General features: G+C 35.4%; 1 protein-coding gene across 5 annotated transcripts; it reads left to right on the top strand.

Annotated features, from left to right (window-relative positions):
* The first annotated feature begins 351 nt into the window (after window positions 1–351).
* On the top strand, window positions 352–17,945 carry MLC1 (modulator of VRAC current 1). Of its 5 annotated transcripts, none has more exons than XM_071733807.1 (13): window positions 353–1,237; window positions 1,785–1,922; window positions 2,500–2,799; window positions 4,929–5,018; window positions 7,076–7,129; window positions 7,235–7,336; window positions 10,617–10,718; window positions 11,521–11,592; window positions 12,071–12,187; window positions 13,026–13,082; window positions 14,029–14,151; window positions 15,576–15,743; window positions 17,365–17,945. In XM_071733807.1, exons 3-13 carry the CDS (start codon window positions 2,620–2,622, stop codon window positions 17,437–17,439), a joined length of 1,140 nt encoding a protein of 379 aa, XP_071589908.1. In that variant the 5' UTR covers window positions 353–1,237; window positions 1,785–1,922; window positions 2,500–2,619; the 3' UTR covers window positions 17,440–17,945. The 5 variants fall into 5 exon arrangements, with proteins under 5 accessions (XP_071589910.1, XP_071589911.1, XP_071589908.1 ...); XM_071733808.1 differs by having other exon boundaries at window positions 2,616–2,799; XM_071733809.1 differs by lacking the exon at window positions 7,076–7,129 and having other exon boundaries at window positions 352–1,237; window positions 7,250–7,336.
* Window positions 17,946–18,466: the final 521 nt, after the last annotated feature.

Here is an 18,466-nt window from a genome sequence, read left to right on the forward strand (position 1 = left end):
CATGTCAGTAATTCTAATGGGAACTGCAGCATAAGACTTCCAGGAGGTAGTTTCAGGAAGCTGGGCAGAGCAGTGTGTGCTTCCATGGGAAACTTAATGTCTTGTGGCTGCGTATACACAAAAATAATACAAGACTTTTTATGGAATCAGAAGCATGAAATTAAGGGGACCTTAAATAAGGGCACCATGAATCTTTTAGGGTAGAAACTGAAATGTGAAGCTTATGTGTTTTTTGTTGACACTGATGTTAAATGCAGAGGGTACAGTAATTGTGTGGTGAAACTAAAAAAAAGGAGAATGGCAGCTAAGTGAGAAGTGCAATGGAAAGGATGCACTTTGAAGAAATGAAGAAATTTCAGAGTAATCAGAGAAAACACTGGTAGTAGTGCCACGCTTGAGAGAGGGAACTTTCAGGTACAATACAGTCAGAAACAGTTGGAATTGTGAACAAAGATTTCTTCAGTTTGAGCCGTGCTATGTTCAGTGGTGCAGGACTTTATAAATTATTTTCATTCAAAGAAATGAGATCAACTGAATATATTACTGATTTTTTAAATTATTGTTTTGTAAAAATAAGTTGGTTTCTCTTAATTGGTCAAAAGGGGAAAATATAATCATACTTTGTATCTATGGAAATTTAGGTTAGAGCAAACCAGTACCAGATATTTATTGACAAAGATGTGAAGTAAGTATTGCACATTTTCCTATAAACCATAGTCTCTGAAAAGTTTAGGATAATGGAAGTACTGCATAGTGTTTCTTCTGTGAATAGGGGAACAGAAGGGCTTAATTACTTCAGACACTTTTGCTTGGCTACACAGTTTCTTTCCCCTTTTCTAATACAGTTCATAGCTGTGTCTAGTGTTGTTTATGGTCCATTAATTTCCATATTTCAGTCTGTTTAACATTTTAATATTCTTTTCAGTATTGGCTGACATGAGAAGAGAAAAAATCTACAGCCTGTACAAACTGAGAAGTAGTTCTGTTCTCAAGTTTTTGTTGTATCCGTTAAAGGTGATGCCCTTCAGAACACTGAAGATTTAATTGTGTCTTGGTTACAACAGTGTTTCAAGTTTATACAAAAGACCCTGTCATTGCTGTAGCTGTCAAGATGCCAACATCTTCAGGATAAAAGCATTCTTTTTTTCTTTTTTTTTTTTTCATTGCCTAATAAGCAAGAGGACTGGATCCAATTTATGCTGGCCATTGCATGTCACTGCTGCCTGCTAGATTCAAAGTATGTTGTTTAGTCATCATGGTGTTCTCCAAGTATGAATGTCAGCATGATTGAGGTGTGCAGGGTTTATCTGAATCCTCCAGAAAACTGAGGTTACTAGAAAAAGATAAAGAAGAGATCTCTCGTGAAGAAAATATTCTTGATAGCTTTCTATCCTTTAACTTTCTAACTTCACTGCTTCTTGGGATACTTGAATACCTCATTTTTATCTGTAGTTCATTCTAGGAGAGTACTGGATTGTAAGTAGCTTTTACTTTTTTTAAAAAAAGAACTATCTTGATGAATATTGTTTTCTCTGGCAATTATAATAACTAAAAGTAGTAAGCTGTGAGGAAAGTTTTATTTAAGATGCCAAGTAAGGGGTGGTACTCGGATAAAAAAGGAACTTGAAACTTCTAAAATTTGTTGGTCTGATTTGGAAGGAGCCCTGTGAGAATGTAGTACAGTCATTTTCTAGTGTGTTCTGTTAATTAAAATTCAGGAGGCATTTTCCTGTTCCCTGGCTTAACTCAAGTTTTTGCTGTGCTTTTGTTCTGTATCTGAATAGATGCTGTTGAAAGCCAAAGTGTAAGGGAGAACTTTTCAAAGCTGGGATGACTCACTGAACGGTGAGAATATCACAAAGTGTTCAGGCAGCTGTGTTCACAAGGCTGTTCTAAACTGACACTTAACTTTTCAGTTGAAGGTAAGCATGAAGTTTTTCAACTATTGAAAAATCTGCAGTAAATTAATTCTAATATAAGTTGCTTCTCAAGATATTTTACCATATTGGCAAGCAGTGAAATGGACAGAGAAGGGGGGAATGGACATGAAAAATAATTGATACTGGGTAAATTAAAAAAAGTTTACTGTAAATGAGTTGGGAGTATATGAGTTCCTTGGGCTTACAGTGAAGTCTGTCATTTTAGATACCTGGTAGGAAGACTTAAAATCAAATAGAAGTTAATATATAAACATGTTTAAATATATTTCTGTCCTAGAGTTAAGAAAAAAAAAAGGCAAAAAGCAAAAAGCTTTGGTTATAGAATTATGGTTGAACTAAACACTTCCAAAAATGGTTCTTGGATCTTGAAATAAGTGTCTATTGAACTATGATAAATATACAAACTTCTCTTTTGTTTGTGTTTATACTGTGTTATTAGGAACTGTGGCTATAAATTGTAATTTGATTATTGTATGCAAGCTGTTAAGTGCTTATATATCTTACAATGTACATACACTTTATTACTAAATATTGCTTTTATTTATTTTCTCTCAAATAGGGAAAACCGTAGTTGAGCGCTGGTCTGAGTATGTGAAAGATCTAAATAATATTTTTGGTCTTCATAATTTGCATTATTATTATTATTACTATTATTATTTAATTGCCTTTGTGAAGTGTTATGACTACGGAAGAAGGTTACAGAGAGGAATTTAGCTATGACAGGATGCCAACTTTGGAACGGGGAAAACAAGAGAATGGAAATTATATGCCAGATATCAAATCCAGTGACCTTCAGCTGTCAAAGAGGCTGCATCCTTGCTTTAGTTACAGAACGTGGATTTTTTCTTTGCTGATGGGAGTAAGTACTTCAAATGCTACAAAAGTGAAAAATGTAGGTGAGGTCACAGTGCCTGGTAACCTGTTCAGTTTCACAATTTTGAGGACTCACAGTTTCATCGCTGATAGTGTTCAATATAAATATCTGTACAGAAAAGAACATATTTAGCAACTTTAGAATGTAACATGTGACTAATGATATTCTTGGGGTAATTCTCCACTAATCAAAGAGGCTGTATGCAGTCTGATTTATATCTTGAGAATTAGTTGTATAGCATAAGCAGAGAGTAAGTGTGGTAGTATCAAGTCATATGTATGTATAGGCAGTACATCTTGGTAAAGGATGCAAAGTACCTTGATCATACACATTCTTCTAACATATTTTTAACTCTTAGAAGTACCTTACTTGCCATGATAGCATTTTGGCATTGAAAGTGTATGTGGTACTTATGTGCCACGTTTATCTTTCAGTGTTCAAAAGTCATGTTGTCATTTGGTAGAATCTTCTTAGATGTGCGTATTTCTGTTTGTTACCTGAAGCTCACAGTCATGTGAAATTTTGTAGCATTGCTGGAATCCTAGGACACTGGTGTTGCATGTACGTCACATGTTTCTTTGTGTTCTGAGCAAAGTTTATTAAAGTTCATTATAGCAACTAGAATGATATTTTTTTTCTCTTACCTCATGTGTTTTGAAGAGTAATTTTTATTGAGCTAATAAAGTTTCACTGTTAATAAAGTAGTTACTTAACTTTGCACAGTGAATGAAAGTATTGCCTTGTTTTCGTGGAAACAGCTGAACATTTTTTCCTTTCTGAAATTCTGCGAAACTTGGATTTCCTTTCAGATGTGCTGTTACATAACAGGAAAGGAAAAGAAGGGCTGGCTTTCTTTGTATTAAATTTTCTCAAACTTGTCAAAAAGAACAACTGTCCTTAAGTAGATTTTCTCTTTTTTACTGAGGTGTTGTGAATGACTGGAAATACTGATGTTTAACCATAATTTGCTAAAGCCATATTACAAAGAAGGAGCATGAATTTTGCAGATAAACAAAAATGCTATTTTATTAATGAACCAATCAAATAAATTCTTGCTAGATTTTTCTCCCAAGTACGATAGTGTTTCTTTTTGCTGAACTCTTCTGAAAGACAGTGTCCAAAAAGGAAAGTCTGTATGCTGAGCAGCAGTCATAGTGAACAGAACTGTCTGCTTCAGGAAGCAGTTTCAAACTGCAGTGACATCAAAGTGGCTGCTAGTGCAGGCTGTTCTTGTGCAGGAACCACTCAATATGCTTCAAGCACAATTTCAAATTGTGTTCTATAAATACTGTCTTCCAGTCTGCTGGAATTTGCTCTGTGTGTGCTTACACATGCATATATGCTGTCCTTATTTGCTGTAATTTTTTTTGACAAGGACTTTTTAAAGACCCCCATAATTCTGTAGCATGCAAAAAATGATGAAATGAAAAAAACAAAACCCCAAAACCATTCTGTCTCTTATCTTCCCCAACCCCTTAAAAGAAATTTCAACTCTGAGACATGACATACCAAAAGAAAAAGTCTTAATAGAACACACTGCTTATTTATTGCTGAAAGTTTAACTGGTAATTATGAAATAAACAAAATAGTTAGCAATGGAACAGAAGGAGTTGGAACAGTTATGGGTGTGCTGCTGGACCACAGCAGGAAGTCTGGAGTGATAGAGGATTAGGTGGAAGAATCTTCCTCAGTGTATCCTGGCATTATTTTTGTTACATTGTTCTAGTTGGTAATTGCCTATCACTTGCATAATAAATGTCAGTGGAACCAAGCAGAGAATGCAAAATAGAGGCTTAGTTGAGGTTTCTGAAACATGTTTACCACTGAACGCTGCAGTTACCTTTTGAGCATTTTATTACTTAATTGCCAAGTCAGGGCACAATGCTTTATTCAAACATACCTGTATTGTTCAGTATTAAGTCTTGGTAACCAGCAGCACATCATCAGAATTCTGCATGCTTTGGTATTTTGCTTCAAGCTTATTCACACAAACACTGCATTACTAAATGTTCATCAGTAGCTTAATTTAAAAGGGATTACTGATTTTTATCTGATTAGTTGCTTTTTAAAAATAATTTTGTTCATATTGTTTTGTCTTATTTGTTGCTTTGCAGACTTGCCTCCTTATGACTTCTGGCTTTTCACTGTATCTGGGAAATATTTTTCCATCTGAAATGGATTATTTACGTTGCGCAGCAGGTTCAGTAAGCATTCTTAATTATTTGCTGTGGCACTTTGACAGCAAAATCTGCAGTAAATAGTTTTGCAGGTTTTATTGTCTTTTTATTGTCTTTTTACTGCAAACTTTCTTTATGGAAGATTCAGTTCTATTTAACAGTTCTTTAAAAGCGTTGTCATCCCTTGATTGAGGGAATAACAGCTGTGCTAAAGGCCACTGCTTTGTGCTACTGTTTTCATTTACTGGCACACCACTGGCATGCAGTAGTTATCTACATGAACAAGTTTTCTGTGCTTGATTTTAAGGAAGTTTGCATTGTTACATACTTGGAGAATTTCCTAGGTAAATGCTATCAGAATTTATTTCAGATTGTTTTTCAAAGTATTACTTTTTCAGTTTATTTTCTCATATTATCCAAGTACTGAAGCAGGCTAAAAAGTTCTCTTGAATATTATTCTATTAGTAAAATATGCAATAAGGATGTATGGAGTTTTCCAAAGTCCAGTATTTTTTTACTATACTTTTAGGGACTCATATTTAATTTACTGTATTATATATGCTTAAGCTACACTTTAGCTGTGTGTGCATAAGATTATTCTGATGTACTTCCTTTGTTCATGAGAGAATTCTGTTATTGTAGCCCATTTGTTTAAAGTTAGGTGCAAGACTGATGCTTTAAACAAACAAGTCTCAGGAGTTGCTCTATGAATGAGTTGTTGCTTATTTTTTCTGCTAGAGGTATTAGAATAAAGATGAAGCAATTTTTGGAGTTAATATTTTTGCTGAAGTGTTATTCTTTACAACAGTACTGACAGTTACCAAAATGTCTCTTCTTCTGCCCCAAATCTTGTCTCTTTGGACTTTGTATTTACTGAGAATTTCCAAAGATGTGGTAGGTGCAGAAGGTTATCACCCTGGTTGAGTGGCTTTCTGTGTATGAAGATGTGCACATTTGAGTGTCTGAATGTGAACAAGGTGTTACATCTTCTGCTACAACTAATGAAGTCAATAAAGTTGATAGAGCCATACATATAACCAACTAATTATCTAGTTTAGGATAAGCTGAATTGTTCTCTAGATGTTTTTGACTGTCTTGATTAGTAGTGGGATTCATTTGCCTAAATGTAGTCATGTAGTGCTCTAGAGACTGTAGGGTATCCAGCTCATAAAAGGATGTTTTAATTATGTTGAATGCAGATCATTTAGGCACCTTAGTGCCTAATGACATGAGTACTGCTATGAATTTTAAATGTCTATATTAGTCTAGTTATAGGGGTTTGATTGTTAAGCCATCAGTGCTCAGATGTGTGAAAAGAGAATTAGTGAAGAAGTGCAGTGTTTGCTACATGATACATTATTTAACATGGAAATAATTTAAATAATTTTAGTTGAGTATATTCACATTTTGCATATTAGTATATTGTGACATTATATATTTGTATAAATAGAATTCAATCTGTAATGGTACCATATCTATTGTGGTGAACTTAAGGGATAGAGAAATTATTTTGTGAAACTTTTCACTTCTGCGTGATATTTCCATTTAGCTCTTCCCTTAAGTACAGAAGCACAGTTCTTAGAGAGCATAGAGGAGATCCTAGGCAGAATTCTTGTGGTGTAGTTGTATTCAACAGACCAGTTCTTCACATTTGTGTTAAGACTGGCCAAATTTTAGTTTACACAACCATGACTGTTCAAGAAAATGTGGAGGCTCAGTTTGGGAGTAGCGGTGTTTATCTTTCTCTGCTTAAGGATTTTAGGCTTTATAGAGTTAATGTAAGCTAACAGAGGCATGACATGCCTTATGAAAGACATTCTTTCTTTCCTTTAATTATCACACTGTGTTGGGTAGCTAGTCAAAATGGAGGGATATGAAAGGAATGCTTAAACTTTTTAAAATTCTTAGATACCGATTGTAATATATGTGCTCAGGCAAAAGTGCCTTTCCTTAGAGTTTCTGATCTTCTGTTTGTCTAAGTTAATTGAAATGGAGATTCAGACCAAATAAAATACATGTATAGAAATACAGATAAATTGTTTTGTGCAGAATATCCTACTAGTCTTCTCTTTTAATTTTCCCAGTGTATTCCTTCAGCAGTTGTGAGCTATGCTATAGCAAGGAATAAAATTAATGTGGTAAGTAGAAGATTTTTATTAGCAATTATATCTTCTTCCACCCCTCTCCCCACCCTCCCTCGTGGTTAAACTGAGAGAGAAACCCATTCTGAAACTGTTTTTCAGATACCAAATTTTCAGATTCTGTTTGTCTCCACATTTGCTATTACAACAACGTGTTTAGTTTGGTTTGGATGCAAACTTGTCCTCCATCCATCAGCTATAAATGTAAGTTACTAAACCAATTACTAGTTAATAATGCTACATTTATCTTTGTTAAAAAAGGGGAGAGATTATCTAGCAGTAACTACTTTTCTGAGTATTACTTTTATAAGACAAGATTGCAAAATTGTTACTAGAGGTGAAAATCTATATGGCTAAAAGATGCATGGCAATGCTAATTTAGAGGAGATTAATATGAAAATTACTTTCCTGTTTTCTTGTATTCAAAGCTTAAAGCATGAATTAGATCTTCAAATGTGATCCAATTTGATAAACTTACTGTTTATTTTTCTGTTGAATGTTGCAGGGTTTGTTTTTGTTCTGTTGTTTTTTTTTTTTAAAGAACAGGATCAGAAGAGAAAACTGAAAATGAATTAGCAGCTCATCTGTAGATTAGTCAGTTTTTAGGTTTGAATTGTGATGAAATGAAATGTCCCAAGCAGTTCCAAGCAGTTCTACTTCTAGGACGTTTTATCCTCAGGTTAAAGTATTATCCTTTCCTTGATCTCCTCTAATGGATAGCTCTCAGGATAAGAGACCTGAAGGACAAAAATGAGTGGAATGTCATGTGTGCTGACCACTGTGAGTGAAAGGGTTCAGATACTGAACAAGATTCAAATTAACTCTAAACTGAGTAGGTGTGTTTATTGTGAGCTGAGTGTCTGTACCTCCATCATCGTTCAGATAATCCAGCAGCTGGAACCCTGCAGTAACATCTTGTTTGCCTCAGTGTAGAAGGCTAAGGCAGAATTCAGTGGCTTCAGCTTAGACATCTCTTATTTCAAATGTGCTGTGAGATATTCTACCTGACTTTTCCTTCTGCTCTGGATGGGTAAGAGTCCTGTGTCATACATCCTATTCCTGCAGGTGTGTTCAGTGTGCTTGAGTATTTCAAGTGGCAGTAGCAGCCAGTATAACCAAACCTCACCTTTAGCAACTGGTTGGCTGAGGAGTTTTTGAGGTTCTTCAGGTCTCTCCTGACAGTAGTGGAAGCCTAGGCAGGGTGGGTACACACTGATACTGGAGTGTATGTGCTTGATTTGGTTGCCTAACATATGTGTGTCTCCATGAGACATGTGCTGGCTTGTTCTGCTTCACTCTTGCCACTGGTCCAGGAGGGCATCAGTGTCCTGTAGACATTTTTTTTTCTAGACCTGTGCAGATGTCTTGAAACGTCTGTAGGGTATCTTAAATATAAGCTATTACATTGAACTTTAAATTACTTCCTCCTGAAATTATATCAACTCTTTCCTACTGTTTCAGTGAACCATGTTTTTAATATCTGATGCAAGTTCAGAGGCAATTGAATTAAGGTTGTGCTAATCTACTTTCTCCCCATTTGCACTTTCATGTTCCTTTGTCATGAAAGAGGATTAGGGACACAACTACATCTGGTTGTAGCTTTTATTTACAGTGGTGGCTGGAATTTTCTATAGTCTTTAGAAATCTAACATTGAACTTCCCATTTTTACAAAAAGATACGTACTGATAGCTTTAGCTGTATTTCAGTTTGAAAAATAAAAACAACTAAAAAATAAAATAAAAAAATTAAATACCCCCAACTATATAATAAAAAATAAAACCCCCAACTGTAAGCTATAAAAAAAAAAAAAATTTCTATAAAATAAAAAGCCTAAAAGCCTGAGAAATAAAACCAAAACAAACTCAATGGAGATGAGAGATTTTCATTTTGGTTTAGAGGTGTTAATTTTATGAGTAGAAGGCTTTATCTGATACTCTGGACATGTCATATCAGAAAAAATACTGGAAAGATAAAAAAATCTCACTTACTGTTTCTTTTTCAATTTTTTATTTACCTATTACAGCTGGCACTATATGAGCTTGTCCTTCAATGTATTGTGGTGCTTCTGGACTCAAGCTTTCATGTCTACTTGGTGTTGCCCTTATAGTGTGGCCTTGTCAGCCCACATCAGTACCAGCACTACATGTCAGAACACATCCAAATCATGGGAATTTACAAACTGGATTTAATTGTTCTGCAGGCCACATGTTTGACTCCTCTTCTTTTGCCAAAGAATGTCTTTATTTTCATTCTAGAACTTTCCCTAGAAGCTTACCACTCTGACATTTATTGCTGTTTGTGGCTGTAATACAACTGTACAGTCTGTTGTGTAGTGCAAGGCACATCGTTCCAATTGTGATTTCCTAAGGATGAATTTCAGCACTCAGAAAGCCTCTTGAATCTGCCACTTAACCATCTTTTCCAAAAAATGTGTGTTGCAAGATGTGTGGCAGTGAAAAACTGAGATGTGATTATCTCCAAAGCAGGTCTGTCGTGAAGGTGCAGATAATCCTGTTCTAAGCCATTGAGTGATGGTTTATGATTCTACAGGTTCTGAATGGAGTCAGTTCTCCCTCACCTTTTGTTTCATTATGCAATGGCCTCACCACCAAATGTCTTCTTTTGCTGCTGGTGAAAAACGTGGTTCTTTTGAAGACAAGAAAGGCATATCCACTCTGCCTACCTTATGTGCCTCTAAAAATGATTTGGCCCATATACAATCAATATCTACCTCTGTTCATGAGATAATAAGGAACCAAAGAGAGATATTAAATATTTCAGTCACTTATTCATCTAAATGGTTAGCAGTGGCAGGAGGAATGGAGACATCCCTGTTTTTACACAGTAATGTAGTCTGTTAGACCTACAAGAGCTGTGAAACCATGAAGTATGTTCCTCAATGTGTTACAAGCACTAGGTAGGGTGCAGAGAGAGGATTCTTTGGAATCCCCAGTTCTTTGGATTGTGTCTTTATTCAATGGCAGACTCTGCATCACATCATTGAGTGCAGCATAGGTTGGAAGCCTCTGATCCTCCTTCCCTGCTGCCCTAGTCCATTGCCTTAGCCCCTGGGCTAGTCAGGCTTGCTCTTGTTTGTTCTCTTTCTGTTCCTGTGAATCTTCCATGACTTGCTGTAGCATTCTGGTTTCACATGGGAGGTCCTGCAAAATGCAAAATGTATCAAGACATCACCCCCTAGTTGTTAAGTGCTCTTCTGCCCAACTGTGATAAAATCTTCAGGCAGAATATTCCCATAGGTGAAATAAATGTTTCTTTCAACAGCTAAGCCTTGTCCTAGAAATTCATCAAGAACAAAAAAAAAAAAAAAAAGAAAGAAAAAAAAAAAGGTTAACAAAGTATCTGATTAACAGATATGTCTAAATGTTACAGAAAATAGACTGCTGGATCCTGCTGGATACCACCTCTTCCTTTATTATTAATAGGGAAGATGTAACTCATTTATATCTGGGATTTTACTGACAGATAAATTTCAACTTGATTCTACTTATTCTGCTGGAAATCTTCATGGCAACCACTGTGATCATTTCAGCCAGGTCTACTGAAGACTGCTGCACGAGAAAGCAAGTAGGTACTGTTAATGATTAAAAACATTTTTGTGTGTGTGTTTTTAAAAATTTTAGATTTTTCCTGTGTTACAGACATTTACAAGTTACAGCAGACTCCAGAGTATACTTTTGTGTTACGTGGTAAAACTAAATTTAAATAATAAATATATAAATTAGAACAAATCCCAAAGATGTATGAAACATTAGAATACTGTCACTTGTATGTGTGCAAGCAATGCCCTTTTGAAGTCTTTGGTGGACAAACTAATGTGTCATGTATATCAATTTGGTGTTATCTGGACAATGAATTGGGCTACAAAATTTTCTTTAGTCACGAGTGCTTTCCCAAATCCCATCCTTGCTTTTCTACAACAGCACTTCCTTCAGTTAACAGTGAAGCAAACATGCTGTGCCATGTTGTGTTCCAGTGGAAGTATTGCTTGCTAGATAAAGCCATGTAGTGTACTGACTGCCTCTAGTTACTGCTTATCCACATCAGCAAAATCTGAAAGCTCAGGAAGAAAGTATGGATTTTGAAGGTGGAAAGGGAAGACTGCATGATCATATTTCATTGTTGAACAGTGGTTGTATAACAGCTACTCTAGGACTAACTCATTTTTAAAAAATGTGTGATTGATGTGATCTGACACTGGCAAACACCACGGTGTCTCACTTGTCAGCTCTGGTGGTCCAACCAGACAGTGCAAGCCACTGTTAGGATGTGTAGCCACTGTTAGGATCTGTAGCAGGCTGTACAAGATACTTGAGAGAAATGTATTGCTTTGTATATTTTTGATCATGATTTCTTTATTTCTCTCTAGAATACTGCATATGACAGTACCATTGTTTTAAGCAATGTCAGCTTTCCTGCTCGAATTCTGAAGTCATACTCAGTAAGAAAAGTGTTTTCTTTCATTAAATAAATCTTTTCATGTGATCTTTCTATGTGGTACTGGGTTCTTTAAAGCCAGTAAGGGATCAATTTAAATAAAAGCTAAAAGAATAAAGGCAGAAATGAGAAAAATATCTTAAAATCTTTCCTTTTAGAATATTGTAAGATAAATGATAACTATCATGTATGATAGGAAATAGACTACTTAATGACTTTATATAGATAAAGAATGTAAACGGAACTGTTGTTCATTGGAGCTAATAAATAAAAAGCATAAATATGTATAAACCAGCTGATCTTGTTTTCACTTAAACCAGCTGGAATTTTGTCATATTTTAGATCTGAAAAACATCAACTTCATGTGTAGCTGATAGCATAATTGTATTTTTTTTTCCTTCCAGTCAGTTCCTGTCTAGATGCAAATAGGAAATTTGGTGTGCAAATACTGTTAGTAATTTATGGGCTCTTCTTTATTTTAGGTAATTGAGGTGATTATTGGAATTTCATCAGTATTTGGTGGAATAATTGCTTTGAATATGGATGTTCTAGTCTCAGGTCCATATCTTTCAGTAACATTCTTTTGGATCTTAGTTGCTGTAAGTAGTGCAGAGTAAAGGTATTCATATAAAACAGTGTCTTTGATTTATTGAACTTTTTTAAAATTTTTCCTCTCCTAACTGTAATATTTATTTGGTTCTTACACTAATAGGCAATTGCTGCTGAGCAAATAAATTAGCACCTGAATACAATAAATATGTTGATGCAATGTGCTTCTTCTATTTTGACTTAGAGAACTTTTGTTCTTATAACATGTTCAGATACGTTATCAGTCTTCAGTACAGTAAAACAGAAATGCATAATAAAGCAAAGGTGTTAGAAGTGCATTGTTTTATCCAACAAGTCCTGGGTTTTGTAACGTATCAGGATGTGAAATAAAAAGTTGAGTTGACCCTTGTCACTGATAACAACCTCTACCTAGGAACAGAGGATTTATAAAGGACACTGTGCTGCCCTGCTTGCTATAAACTGAAACAGTTGAGAAAGAAGACAATATACATTACATCTGTAAATGGTTACCATGTCAGGAAATCCTTCAGCATGAAGAAAGAAAAGATCAAAACCAAGTTTTTCAGCATTCAGAATTAACTAAGTTCAGTTGGGTTCATTATGTTTTTATGTAGATGTGTCAAGTTTTGAGGGTAATAATTTTTCAGCATGTGTAGGATTAATACATGCTACTTATTAAATTTAAATTAACTGAAGATTACTTTTATCCCATTTTGACTAACTACTGTCAAAATAAGTCGATACAGTTTTACCATTTTGGGAAATGTAGGATGAAATTTGTGACTAGTGGGAATTGCTGTCAGTCAATTGTAATTTGTGTAATTTTCAAGTAAGTAAATTTTTATTTTGTTACACTTTTTTGTTTAGTGCTTTCCAAGTGCTATTGCAAGTCATGTAGCTGCTGAATATCCAAGCAAATGTCTGGTAAGTGTGTAATTTTTTTTTTTTTTTTTTTTTTTTGTCATTATAGTGAGTAATTTTTCATAAAAAGCCTGCCCTTGATAATAGGCACTACTCATACTTTCTCACATTTTTTAGTTACTCTTACAAAATGAGACAGTAATATGTAGCACAAGTGTAAGCTGATATTCCTGAAAAGAAGTCCAGTAGATCCTTTGGAGACTTAATTCTGCCAAATCTAGAAAATAATCCAAAGGACTGTGTGTGGGGTTTTTTTTGAACTGGTTCCTTGGGAATGGATGCTACCGTAGGAAGCTGACATTACCTCTTAAGATGAGCCTAGAACTGCTTTCATGCTCCTGAACTAAAGTCCCTGCCATTCTGTTGTTTCATTATGAGCTGTGGTTTCTGAAAGAAGATGAGGTGTTCAGGTTGCACTAGAACAGGCTGACCTAGAACCTATTTTAAAAAATTTCCTCATCTGCATGACTAGCAGCTGAAGTCAATTTGATCCTGTAGGATGACAGTTAAACAAAGACTTGACTGCTCTTGTATTTACTCAAATTTATTTGCATAGTTATTTTAGGTTGTTAGTCTGCAATATCTGCTGTAAATCCTCATTGTTTCATACAGACTGGAGAATAAATTACAATTCTGCATTGACCCTCTAAATTGGGTATTGCTTCATCTATCTGCATATGAAAGACACTTTAAAAATCAAACAAAACCCCCATCATCCATATTAAATGGAAAATTACAAAAACAACACTGTTTTGGCTAGGAAACTTGATTTATTCAAAGCTTGTTTCTGTATTTCCATGCACTGTGGATGTCTCTTCATTTGTCTCCTGTGTAATCCTATAAGCCTTTATGCACTTTTGTTATGTTTGCTTCAAAGAGATATAGCTGACAAATCAAAGTATTGACTTGGTTTTATTCTTGCTTAACATTTGTCACCTTATTTTTTTAGGTTGAGGTCCTAATTGCCATTAGCAGTGTTACTTCTCCTTTGCTGTTCACAGCTTCTGCATACTTATCCTTCAGTATCATGCAAGTTGTTGACATCTTTAAAAATTATCCACCTGCTGTTAAAGTATGTATTTTTATGCAATTGAAAAATTAACTATTACAGCCGCAACACAAGAATGATTTAGGAAGTATAAGAAGACAAGGTATTGCTTTCTGAAGGTGGAATAAAATACAGAAAATATAAAAAAATTCTTATTTTTCTAATGATATAATTTAAGGTAATTTAAATCTGTCGCCACTCTGGAATTACAGCTTAAAACAAATTTATTCCTAAAATCAGTAAAAATATTATGTAATATTTTGGAGTCCTTGGGGTCTTTATTAATATGTAGTATATGAATGAAAGATTCTAGGTATAGTAGAATACGTTTTTATTTCTTAAGTTGTCTGCCAACAGGTGGCATGTTGGGATTGTAAACTTACATCTAGATTCATTCAAAGCTGAGATCAGGGCAGAGGAGAAAAAAAAAGATTGCAAATGTTAAAGCATTTAAGTATGAAGTGTTACCAGTTCCTTGCTGAAGAGCTTTCTAGGGCTTTATCATCAAAGTGTTTAGCACTGGTAGTTGAAGAGCCATTTATGAGGATTAAAAAAGAGTCTATAAGATCTTGACTCTTAGTACCCACTAGTCCTTAAGTAGTCCTGTAATTTTAGAAGAGATGGAAAATATTTATTAAAAAGAGATCTTAGGGGCTGGATCACACACTTTTGAGTGTGTGATCCTCTTCTGATACTGGAGGAGCATAGGATGTTGTTAGACCTCAGGAAGTGACCACAGCTTGCATGCTCTCTTGAAATATTTTTTCCTGTCATACATGTTGGGGACAGGAGACTGGACTGTCTGGGCAGTGGTGTCACCCTGTAGAGCATTTCTTACATAATTTTTCTGCCTTGTGTCTGGATGCAGCAAGAGCGAGCTGCTTGGTAAAGGAAAGTGAGCAATGGAGCCAGGCAGAGAAGGGTGGTGACCTCATTGGCAAGGAGTGCAGTCCTATGGTACCCCAAAAAAAAAAAAAAAAAAAAAAAAAAAGGCAGGTCTGACCGTGGTAACCAGGGTCAGCCATAGTTCAGAGATTGCCAGGGAAGTCCATAGCAGTGAGGCAGATCAAAGGTCAACCAGGAATTAAAAGTCAGCAGAGCAAGGTCAGAGCCAGCAAGGCACAAGGCCAGGCCCAGGCAGAGCTTCAGCATTGTTTGGGTCAGAAGCAGCAGTGAGGCTCTAAATACTAGAAGATTTTCCTCAATTCCATCCTATTTCTAGAGGAAAAGATCATTTGGCAAATTAATGCTTTGTTAAAAATTACCAAGTTGTTCTATTTTGATCAAGCTCAGACACTCGAGTTTTAATTAAAGCTTCAGGCTGAAATAAGCTGTAAATTATAATTTGAGTTAAAAAAATAAATCTTAGTACAGATCTCGAGGGGTAGAAACAGCTGAAAATATTTTATTCAGGTAGTTAGCAACATATTTGATGTTTCTATTTTCAGCAATCTTATGATGTACTCCTGTTGCTTCTGATGTTGATGCTGCTAATTCAGGCATGCCTTACTATTGGAACTGTAATACAGTGTGTAAATTACAAGACAAAAATGAAACTACATGACTCACCATGGACAGCATCACCAGTTAAAAAACAGGAATACAGAACAACAGAGGTATGTATTGATACCCATTATAAAATTAAAAAATCTGTATTTAAAAAGATTTTTGTAATGTTTAGTGTTAATTCAGATCACCATTAAAAGCTGCTCTGTAAAGATGTAAATGCACTGGTGAATTTTGTAATAAAGGGATAACATTTTGCTAGTTAAATGATGACTGGGGCATGATAAACTGTCTATAAATCTGTGACAAGTCCTTTTAAGATAAGAACAGTTATAAGGTTAAAGCCCCCTTCTGTTCTTATTTATAGTATGAGCTCCCAATTACAGATGAAGTTTGTCATTGCCCTAAGAAAAAATGGTAGCTCAGCTGTCTTACTCTACAGGTTGCAGATCCATAATTGCTATTTATATGTCAGAACGGAGTTATAGAAAAGATAATGAGCTTTGGAGGACAATGTTCTGATAATGAGAGAACCATCTATTAAGAAAGTAGATTTAACCCTTCAATGTGAGCAGAAGTTTGGGGCTCTCTAAAAGTGGTACTTTTCCAAGGCTTGCTGTGGGGCAGTGAATTTACTAAGCTGAGTCAGGTCTCTCAGGTTCCCTAAACTGTGAATGGGAAGAGTTAAGAAATGGGAGTGTAGGAACAACAGTGGGCAAGCTGAGTCAGTGGCCTCCTGTGTTGGACAGCATGAAGTGTACTGAGCAGAGGAGGTCACCTGGAAACCCAGGTATCTCCCTGTCCTACCAAAGCTGGCAATGAGGATCAGAATTGATATTCCACTCCATTTCTCTCCTACAATTACACATTCACTCAATCCTTTTAGATACAGATTTGGAATGTACTTTTTTTAGAACATGGTGATGCCATTCTTTCTGTTACCACTTTTTGTACAGTCATTCAGGGTTAGAGTGCTATTTCAGGGACAGGGGGAGAACCCAGCTTTCTTCATTCTGTGTGGGCTAATGGCTAAAGCACTGTAGCCCTTAAACTTTCCTCACCTCTGCTCTACAGAACAAAGCAATGCATCCATAGGAGAGAGTAACTCACCATGACTGGCTGTTTCCACCAGCAATAGAGTGAGAGATTCAGTCCCTGCTCTAGAAAGAGCACACACATTGAAACAGTTCTGGATTAAAACCCCTGGGAGCAGGGACTGAAACTAAATCATTATACATCTATCATTGCAAATTGGAAGCTGTGGACTGTGGGTGCCATAGGGCAGAGGTTGCTTATTTTCTGGATCTGTCTCTTGAAAAGTTACATTTCTTAGGCAAGACCTCAGCTTGTTTGCATATACGTAGAAAAATCTTGCTTTAGTTGCATTGTAGAAGGTTAATTCTGGCCTTGGGTTTAAAGATTCAGTCATATTTTGGAAAAGATGAAAAAATATCCTAAGCAAAAAATTTAAAAGAAGAATTTGGCCAAGTTTTTTTGACCCAAATGTCTCAACTATTGTACAGTTTACACTGTGATATTTATATAATAAATTTATAGTGTACAATATATGAAATTACACAATTTTACAATGTATAGAATCTTTTAGAAGTTCAGACTGTGACTGTGTTTACATTCTCCTAACTTCTTTCAGGTATTAATTTTCTTTAACTTTGGTTTCTAATGAGAGTGTTATTTCATATTTCTGTTTCTCTGCAATTCTTTTGCTTTTAGGTTTCCAATAATACCTTAAAGGAATTTGACAAAGATAAAGCCTGGAAAGCGGTTGTGGTGCAGATGGCTCAGTAGTTTGGATTCTGCAGATGCAGCAAATACAGCACAATCCAATACAGTAAATCAACTGTTTCAATTAAGGAGGCTTAAAAACTTTTCAGTTTATAAACAGCAATATAGTTACAGCAATAGGAGCCAAGGAATAACACAGTAAATAATGTGTCTTTCTAATAAATTTGAAATGTATTGATAATATTATTAATCCATCTGTCTTTTCTGTCTTTATGTGTATTCTGGTGTTGCTTTAGGAGATTACTTTAGAAAAGAAGGTAATGAGTCACATGGGTTTATGTTGATAGCAAAGTTGAACATCACATTATGTAGCAGGCTTCATTTATTTGCAAGAGATTGTTATAACTGCAGTTATGCAGTCAGTGTAACTGAGAAATGCTTTTGTAAAGTTATGAGTACAAGTCATAATTGGCATTTTTGCTTATACTTCACTTTTGTAGGAGTTGTGAAGTTTTTTTGCATCCCATTGCTTTTATACAAATAAAAGTCTTTATTATGTGGAAACTCAAGAGTGTGGAATGGCATTCTAATTGGAGAGGTCAAAACAGAATATTCTTTCCCCTTAAGCTTCCCTTTCTGGACTATTTAATGTGGATGGGATGTTTTATGAGTGAAAAGGCACAAGATCCACCAGCCAAAGCAAAACAACAAAAGCAAACAGAAGCAATCGGCAAAAAACCAGGAGATACTACTGGTATTAAGAGATTCTTTTCACATTGATTTGTTTTCCTAACTTTCTTTAAAACTTACAGAACCTACCTGCCCTTAAACAAGGGATATCCCCCAGATTGCCTTTTCCTCTTAGCTGAATTATATGAACAATAGTATTGATTTCAAACACTATGTGAATTTTCATTGTTTGGTGTAACTAGGGAGAAAGCTGCTGATGAGGTGGAGTTTTTTTTGGATGTTTTTCTGTTTCTTTTGTGTGGTTTTTTTTAAAGGTTCTAGACTTTGAGGCTTGCCTCTCTGCTTTTTTGATAGGGAAAGTAATGAGAGGGAAAAGTATGTTCAGGTATGCTAGCACTGC

The sequence above is a fragment of the Heliangelus exortis genome, chromosome 1 (assembly GCF_036169615.1).
Source record: "Heliangelus exortis chromosome 1, bHelExo1.hap1, whole genome shotgun sequence".
Lineage (NCBI taxonomy): Eukaryota > Metazoa > Chordata > Aves > Apodiformes > Trochilidae > Heliangelus > Heliangelus exortis.